The sequence below is a fragment of the Malaya genurostris genome, chromosome 3 (assembly GCF_030247185.1).
Source record: "Malaya genurostris strain Urasoe2022 chromosome 3, Malgen_1.1, whole genome shotgun sequence".
NCBI lineage: Eukaryota > Metazoa > Arthropoda > Insecta > Diptera > Culicidae > Malaya > Malaya genurostris.
This window is the reverse complement of record NC_080572.1, coordinates 42619623-42629455: the sequence shown is the minus strand read 5'-3', so window position 1 is coordinate 42629455 and position 9833 is coordinate 42619623. Positions and strand designations below refer to the sequence as shown.

Below are 9833 nucleotides of genomic sequence, written 5' to 3'. Positions count from 1 at the left end.
ATTGAACCGTTAGAAATATTTTTTTCATTCAAATGTTCGAAAACTCAACGCTTACTCTATTGTATGAATAAATGTGAGAGAACTCATGGCCTGAGCAAATTTTACTCAAATCCATACTCAAATTTTGATATATTGTAACAGTTCATGAATTTGAGTGATCGCAACTCAAACCATGAGTTATGTTCAAATAGCGTGTACCAGCATAACCCACTCAGCAAACCATAATATTTTGTTGGTCGTTGAGCGCTTGTTGAACGACATACTGCACGAAATATTCGTTCAGTTTACTGGAACGGTTTGTTGTTGCCCGGCGTACCTATACATGCGCACGCCGGCAGCTCAGTGAAAACCAAAGAACGAAAAAAAGATCGGCGATGACGGCGTCGGCCATGTGCGGTTTGGCCTTTGATGGCTTGTGATCCGTCATTACACTGTACACTTGGAATCATTCAGCTGCCCAAGTGATAGCTAAGGCCTCCTTTTTTTTAAATAAAATTTTATTGGGCTCATTTGCTTCAGCTTAGCGTGGCCGATTGTCTTGTTGTTAGGGAGAGAGGAAGGGATGCCGTATTACGGGGCGGCATACTCCCCTCGAGTTAGTAAAGGGCCATAGGGAGGGTGGGACCTACACAGTATTGAATTGAAATTTAAATACTTCATTCGTTTGTGGCATACATTTTTTAGACACACTTTGCGTTCGATGAATCTTCATGTTCTTCAGCTTGTAGCAAGGAAGAGATTATTCTGGATTGGGATGCTGGTGCATGCTCCGAAGCATGGTTTACACAGGCCATACTTCCAGCAACGTAAAGAAGAGTGCAGCTAAGGCCTCCTTGTCGAGTGTCGAATATTTTCGTTCTTAAAACCTTTACTTCCCTCTTAGAAAAAAAACGTTCGACTGTTGTCCTTCGTTGGTCCAATACGTTGAATCGTTGGCCCAATAAAAGTTTAACGGAAGGCCAACATGAGACCTTCGTTTGCCGATTTTGTAACAGACCGTTGAACCGACTGCTATATTTTTCGTTCAACAAACCCGGCAGACAGAGGTCCATCGTTGAGCCATTTTAATATGAGGAGTTGGAGCCACGTTGGACTAGTTTTACAGGAGAATTTCCGAAGTTTTTTCTACCTTTTTTTTTAAACTAACACTACATACTACAATACTTCTACTTAACGTAGAATAACAACAAATTTTCTTCCTATATGAAGGTAACATCTAATTTTCACAATATTTTTGCAAGAGAAAAAAAACAACAAACCGATCCAGCAAACTGAACGAATATTTCGTGGAGTATGTCGTTCAACAAGCGCTCAACGGCCAATAAAATAGAACCGCTTGCTGAGAGGGATTGCATAACTGATAACTAATCATATACTAAAACAGCACCCAATCCATTATCACTGGCATCGGTGATCAGAAGTGTGCGTTTGTTTGCGTTGTCGTATCCGAGATGTTTAGGATTAGCCAGTGCAGATTCAATGTTTTTAAAACTTTGTCGCCGTTCTTTCGTCCATTCAAATTTTCTGCCATGGGATGCCATTTGTTTCAGTGCAGTTTATCTCTCCGAGAAATTTGGAACGAAGTAGTTCACTAGGCCAAGGAAGTTACGCATTTAAGTAACATTTTTAGGGTACCTTTATTGAATCGCACTTATTTTATCGTTCATTGGCAATATTCCTTTCTCGGGTAAACTGTTATATCATGTTCCTCGAGTCGACGTAGAACTAATTTCACTCTTACATCGTGTTCTTCGATTGTACGTACACAAGGATATTCGTACACCATTTAAGCCGTTTAATATTCGTTCAATTTCCGCCTACTTCCATGTAAAAAAGTCTGGAGAATCGATTAGAAGAACCCACACTGGCCGCACGAAACGTTTTGGTGGCTATTATACCGAGATTTAAGGACGATTTACAATAAGATATCATGAAATGGAGAAATGGGGTAAAATAGTTATCAAAACGTTTCGTGTGGCTAGTGTAGGTTCTTCCATTCGATTCCACAGACTTTTTACATAAGACAAGCTGGATTTAGTAATCTTCCAATAAGTTTTACCGAGATTTAAGGACGATTTACAATAAGATATCATGAAATAGAGGAATCGGGGTAAAATAGTCATCAGAACGTTTCGTGCGGCCAGTATAAGTTCTGGCATTCGATTCTACATACTTTTTTTTACATAATATAAGATAGTTTTCGTACGCTTTCAACGTGGTTCGCTTAAGACTTAAGGGTGATTTAGATGAAAATTTCACATTTTGGAGGAATTGGGGTTGTTGATGCACAATTGCATGTCAGAAGACAAGTTAAGTGAGCTTCACTGTACATGAAGTAGAAATCGATCAACTTTATTATTCGATCAGTTTTATTAGTAGTTGAGAGAGTTTGCGATTACATTCGTCTGCGTTATAGGCTTTCCGGCATATTCCACGTAATATGCTTTCCGGTAGAGACAAACTTTGTTCATATAATAATGTACGCAAACTATATAAGGGCAGTGCAGATCAGATCAGGCACGATACTGTTCTTCACGGTATTACGATACCTATTACGGTATCACGGTACTGTGGTATTACGGTACTACAGTACTACGGTACTTCGATAGCATATCAAGTTTTTATATTCGTCGTGATTGTCGTAGTCATAGTAATTGTTTGTCATAGTCATTATAATATACTAGTCAGTTAATCAAGAATAAACGCGTACCAGTTTATTACATCACATCCGAAGTGTTCCGCGGTGTCCCCACCCGTGCGAAAGCCGTACCATGGCTTAATGTATTCGAAGTGTCCGCAGTGTCCCAATCTGCACGAAAGCCGTCCCAGGCTTAAGTTGGAAGCCGTCCCAGACTTCATATTTCCGTACAATTTAAACACAACGTAGGGTTCAGATGAGCCTCATCATAATCGTGTGGTGAGCGCCATCATAAATTTGGTGCCGTGACCAGGATTCTCCTTGGGAGACGAACGTAGAGTTACCAGAATTCTCCTTGCGAGACGAACAATCAGTTACCAGTGTAATGTAATGTATCGGACGCGACGGTTGAAATGTGAAAATGCAGTTCAATTTTCCATACGGTTTTTCATTACCGTTCATAATAAGAAGAAATAAGTCCAATTCCTAAGAAGAAAACGATAATCTATGATCACCACGTGGAAGGGTACGATTGCCTGCCCGAAACCGCCATTGTTAAAGTTTCAGAACGACCTTCACTGTCATTTGCATTCTGTTCGCAATGAAATGGAAGTATTCGTAACAGCCGCAGCTGTCTTTGTTTCGATTATGCTCACTATTTGATGTGCGGCGAAACCCTGTCGATAAAAACGGTAACCAGAAAGTACTCAATTCAGTGTAAAGCTATTCCGCAAAACGAGAATGCTGTTCAGAAAATATGTGTGACATGTGCCCAAAATGCCGGTATGGCAACGTTCCCATTGTGTCTTGAAATTCATCATCGAATAATAAAATTGCATGCACTTGTGAAGTTAGATCCCCACATATTTCCGTTGAGTAATGCCACTCTAACTGTGATACCTATCGAATATCAAAATGTGCGCACCTTCACTCACCCATCATGAAATACGAGCAGAATGCATCTCCGCCGTCTATTGTCATACGTCATGACCTCACGTAAAGAGCAAAAGCAAACTGTCAAGCTGATAATTTTGCAAAATGTCGGTTGTTAAGTTCTACAGTATCGGATCGTTCGTGCTTTGTTTCGTTCAGGCCTGCTGAGGTGTTCCAATCATCTGGATGGTTTTATAATCCATTTTGCGAAATGTAAATGACTCAACAGCGGTGCGTGCCAGTAAGTCATTCGGGCTTGTTTCTACAACAAGCAGCGGCATTCATTCACTTCGGGTTGAATTCAGCACAATTCAATCAAGTTCTATATTGAACCATCAGCGTACTCATCCGATCAAGTACGAACTCCAAAGGCTCGCGTAGGAGATGCGTCGCCAGTCAACAAAGTTTATCATTGTGTTGAAGCATTCTTTATAATTCGGAGAAACAGTTTCCGGCGGTGTTCCTATCCGCTAACAAGCCGTCCCAGCTTTTAGTTCGCAAGCCGTCCCAGGCGTAGGTTAAAAGGACGTACCTCACTGTTAGCTAACAAGCCGTCCCAGGTTTTAATTCACCGTCACCGACGTTCCTCACTGTTAGTTTGCAAGCCGTTCCAGAGTTAAGGGTGAAAGCTGTCCCAGGCCTCAACCATTACCAGCAATTCATCTTCTTTCGTATCATCGGAACAAAAGTACACAAAAATTATCGTATGTTAGGAAACAGTTCAGCAAAAGTCGAAGCACTATTCTCGTCAGAGCATCAGCAATGTTTTATTGGAAATCCATAGTCAACTTTCCCGATCGTCAGCATCAACTTCATGTACCAAACAGTTTCGCCAGTTAGAGGATCATTACAGCTGCATATAATCACCATCACGTCAGAGAAGCAGTTTAACCTTAATCTTCGTCATCGATGTCTCCGATACACTCTCTCACCAGTATGCTGTACAATGTCAACAAAATCAGAGGTTGACAACCACATGTCAGAAGTGGTTTCGAGGTTCCAGCAACGAAGCAAGCAGGGATGGTTCAGTTTCTGATCGAGGTGATCAGAACTACCATCCCAACACTATTCCAAGTTAAGTATACAATCTAAATTGAAAGCAGCAGAAACTGATCCGTCCTCCCATACAGGCAACGTTGTAATAGTCAACATTACCGCAGATCATAATTCATCACCACCAAGGGTGAAGCAGAACTACGGAGACGGTTAACAGAAGGAATTCAACTACCAGATTTTCATCAAAGAAAGTGGATCCATGTATCAGTTGTAGTCTACTAGATCATCAGCTCACTTGTCCTGCAGCAACATTCCGTTTCCATGCAACAACACGCTGTTCGACGAAGTTTATCCCAGTCAACAACATTGCTACGGTCTTAGCAATCATCGCGGCTCATCGCAGTGGTGGAACCAGCGGAGTCGCTCGGGTCTTGTCTTATCGACGCCGGCTGCATAGCAGTTGACGGAGTCGAATTCAAGTCTCCCGTCCTCGACGCCCATGGTTCGCCAAAGGATCATCGAGTACCAGCAAGCAGCATACTAAAATTATTGTGAATAGCAAATACAGAGAATTTGTGATAAATAGGCTAGTCAGGGAAATAGAACTCGTACAGTAATTTTGGATATGTAATAACAGTAGGCAGTTCAGAAATCGCATACAGTATTACACAGCAGTAATGAGTCTCAATTGTATCATGCTAAGATAGGTCAGGTCATTGACATCAGATAAAGTTTGTTGAAAGCGTAGTCTTTCAAGGCGGGCGGTATGTTGATGCACAATTGCATGTCAGAAGACAAGTTAAGTGAGCTTCACTGTACATGAAGTAGAAATCGATCAACTTTATTATTCGATCAGTTTTATTAGTAGTTGAGAGAGTTTGCGATTACATTCGTCTGCGTTATAGGCTTTCCGGCATATTCCACGTAATATGCTTTCCGGTAGAGACAAACTTTGTTCATATAATAATGTACGCAAACTATATAAGGGCAGTGCAGATCAGATCAGGCACGATACTGTTCTTCACGGTATTACGATACCTATTACGGTATCACGGTACTGTGGTATTACGGTACTACAGTACTACGGTACTTCGATAGCATATCAAGTTTTTATATTCGTCGTGATTGTCGTAGTCATAGTAATTGTTTGTCATAGTCATTATAATATACTAGTCAGTTAATCAAGAATAAACGCGTACCAGTTTATTACATCACATCCGAAGTGTTCCGCGGTGTCCCCACCCGTGCGAAAGCCGTACCATGGCTTAATGTATTCGAAGTGTCCGCAGTGTCCCAATCTGCACGAAAGCCGTCCCAGGCTTAAGTTGGAAGCCGTCCCAGACTTCATATTTCCGTACAATTTAAACACAACGTAGGGTTCAGATGAGCCTCATCATAATCGTGTGGTGAGCGCCATCAGGGGTAAAATAGCCACCAAAACATTTCGTGCGGCCAGTATAAGTTCTGGCATTCGATTCTACAGACTTTTTTTTCACATAAGAGAAGCTAGATTTAGTAAACTTCCAATCAGTGACGTACCGAGGAAATTTGGCACCCGGGGAAAAATAAGAGTTTTGCCGCCCCCATCATTGGATTAGTGAGCAAAAAACAAAAATCCGGAAATCCGCAAAGATCTTCGGAGAGCAAAAAAAAGGTGAACCAAAATCCGGAAATCCAGATCTTCGACGAGCAAAAAAACAGGTCCCAAAGATGACTTTTGCGTCCCCTTCAAATTTTGCGTCCGGGGCGAATGCCCCCTTCGCTACACACAGAACAAATACTACAGAAACCCCTAAAACTGCTGGGCATTTGGGGTAAAACGATCAGGATGGCGATTCGTGCGGCTATTAAAAACATTCCATTGAATTTCTTGGATTTCTTTTACATAAGAAACACTCTTGTTTGTTGCCTTTTTCCATGGTTCCCGATTTCTTTGCAGGTTTCCTGGGGTTTTTTCTCACTGTGCAACTCCGTAATTTTTAGCTTTCGTTAAATCCGCCTTATAATTGTACCGTTACAATTATGAATTTGCATTAAAAGTTTGCAAAACTCATGTCTCTGACATTACCCTCCCACATTTTTACTGATGAAGAAAGTTTTCCATATGAAGAAAGTTTCCCAAATTCGACGACTTTCAGCGAAACTAGAAAAGAATATGTTCACACACCAAATAATTGATATATGCGAATCAAATTTTACATCTATTAGGTACTTCATGGAAAATACGCCATGGGTAAATATGCTTTATTTGATATTAAATACATGGTTTTACTAATGTAATAAATATGTAGACTATCGAAAACATGCAAAAATTCTTAGAAAAATGCAACATATTTTTTGCACATACTACTGATCGGACTGCTACTTTAAATGTTTTTTTTACTTTGCACGAAGTTTAATTTGAAAATTTCATTTATCGACTTGAATAAAATTGGTCCTGGGTACGCCATTTATTTGCATGTAGCATTCGTCACTTCCTTGATGCTTGGGAACTTCCTAAAAAGCTATCTGCGCTGCCGATTCTTCATTTCCAAAGGAATTGCGTTTGTACACATTCGAGTGAAAACAAGAATGGCTTGTTCGCATTCGTTCGAAAGTATGTGTTCGTCGAATAGTTGATACGGACGTAAGCAAGCATGATGATACAAAATCAGCGAAAAAAACCTATTTTAATCCACCTAGTGGTGTAATGATGCCTTTCTCATATTACTCATTACATCATAAATATAACCGTGAAATTCGCAAAAACAATTGTTTATTGAATAGAAATAGGATAATTTGTTAAGATCTCATCTCACAAACTCTATAAATCCTGTTTAACCTGTAGTTCCTTAACCGAAAGTAGTATCTACAACAAATTAAGGAATTCCATATGAAACTGTAAGACTTTTCTTTTGAACCTGAAAGTTTGTGAAAATCGATTTGGCCATCTCCAAGAAAAGTGAGTGAGATCCTTTTTTTTTGCAGCTTTTTATCACTATTTCCAATTCTTTCGAAACCGGATCCAGATAAACGGAATAGCCGCAGTTGGTTCGTTTGCTACCAACAAATATGACCTACAAATTGGAACAGTTTTGAACGTAGTTAAACTCATACTTACTATCTCATGCTCTATTTCGATTAAACCAATTAAACGAAATCTAACAAACGAAATGAACCTGCGTTTCTGTTACTTCTGCATATGTAAGTCGAGCTAAACAGCATGAATCAGCAGCATAAAACATGTAGTAGGATTATTATTATAATTATTATTATTATTATTGACATCACTACACAACGTGTACGAAATAGAACAAAGCACGCCTTGTTCGTTTTGTGTTTTCTTTTTCTTTCGATGTTGTACATATTGTCACTCTATATGGCGATTTGAAAACTTTGACACTCATCGCCCTGTAACTACGGAACCGGAAGTCGGATCCAGATGAAATTTCACAGTAGCTTTAAAGACAGTATGAACTTTAATTCAAATCAAGATTTGTGAAAATCAGTTCAAGTATCGCAGAGAAATCGAAGTGAATTTAGTTTTAGGAGTTTTTCTTCTCCACTTTCGGTGCTCTCGGAACAGGAAAAGAGGGGACCAGTAGTGCCGAATTAAGTTTTCATGCCCACAAACTAATAAGCTCTGCAAACTAGAAGAATTTATCAGACAGTTTTAAGGGGATTTGTACCTGTTTTTAACGATCGTTCGTGGGAAAATACTAATAAAATTGGTAATTTTCCACTTATCACGCTTTAGTTCCGGAACCGGAAGTCGGATCCAAATAAAATGTTCCACAAACTTTTTGGATATTATAAGACTTTTCATTTGAATCTTAGTTTGCGAAAATCGGTTTAGCTCTTTCAGAGATAATTGAGTGTAAACTTTTTATCAAATTTTCACATATTACCATATAACTCCGGAACCGGAAGTCATATTCAAAAGAAATTCAATAGCAAGCTATGGGACCATAATTCCTTTCATTTGAATTTTAGTTTGTAAAAATCGGTTCAGCCATCTCTGAAAAAAAGTGAGTGCATATTTTTTCCACTTTTTTGGTTCATATCATCCAATATCTCCAAAACCGGAAGTCGGATCGGAAACGTAAACGTAAAATTATGGTGAATATGGACAGAAATATTAATAAACGGTGAATATGGACAGAAATATTAATAAACGGTACCACTCCGGAAAGCAGCTCACTTTAAAATATAGTGAAGAAAAAGTTTAGATATATGACTTTCTACAATGGTCGGACCATGAACTTAAATATAACAAAACAAATTTTAATGAATTACAGTTTGTTTTAACTATTTATTTAACACACCTATACTCTAAAGCAGCGAATCATTTGGCGCAAATTACCCCTAGTAATCATATCATCTCACATCCCCGACTGTCCTTTCTGAAGTGTCTGCGCGAACCGGGTTGCGATTAGGAGGGATGTATCAATAAATCTGTTCACACAGTTATTCAAGCAGGATTCAGTTCGGCTATCCAACTTACTTCCGGGCTTGTCCACACATTTATCCCAGCAAATATCATTGAACTCATGAATCTAGTAAATAAATACTATTTGCATTATCACGATTACACTGTTGACGATCGAATTCACCTGAGCACTTAGTTGAGCTTTCTGCTTTTCGGCCATAAGAAAGTCCTGCAGCTCAGGATCCACGGAACTTTTGGAAGTATCGAAGTCTGCCATTCTGAGTAACGTATATTCACAGATAGATTTATGTCATATAAAATTAATGGTTCTAAATTCGTCTGATGCAATGGAAATGCTAACAATTTCAGCAGCACGCGTGAATGACGGTTGCGTAATCAAACTGTCAAAACTTATCGTTTACCAAGCCAACAAAAATAATCTTTGGACAACAGCTACACTGATAAAAACAGACACGATCAAAACAGGTAAAAATTATGTGAAAAAAAAACATACCGAATAAATCGGAACCATATCTTTTCGTCCACAGTATAGCGATTTTCCCTGTCAGCTTGGCGAGGGGGACGACACTTAACAAATGCAATTCAGATCCGAAAGGATTACCCCTCTTTTTTCAGTTGTGCATATCCTTGCAGACACTTGTTCATCGTTGTTACACATAGTAACGGTTGGAGACGGATCGATCGTCTTTTTCTGAGTTTTTGCTTTGTGGAAACTATTGATTAGGAACAAATACAAATTAAAATACGGAGTACTCCGACAAATTTTCAAGGACACATTTTGCATCGTGCGGTACATTGTCATGATACACTGTCAGAGTGACAATGTACTTTAACGAA

General features: G+C 39.3%; 1 protein-coding gene across 1 annotated transcript; it reads right to left on the bottom strand.

The window, feature by feature from the left end:
- Positions 1 to 8828: 8828 nt before the first annotated feature.
- On the bottom strand, positions 8829 to 9380 carry LOC131436283 (mitochondrial import inner membrane translocase subunit Tim8). Its single transcript, XM_058604922.1, has 2 exons — positions 9160 to 9380; positions 8829 to 9102 (listed from the first exon to the last, which is right to left on the bottom strand). Exons 1-2 carry the CDS (start codon positions 9250 to 9252, stop codon positions 8929 to 8931), a joined length of 267 nt encoding a protein of 88 aa, XP_058460905.1. The 5' UTR covers positions 9253 to 9380; the 3' UTR covers positions 8829 to 8928.
- Positions 9381 to 9833: the final 453 nt, after the last annotated feature.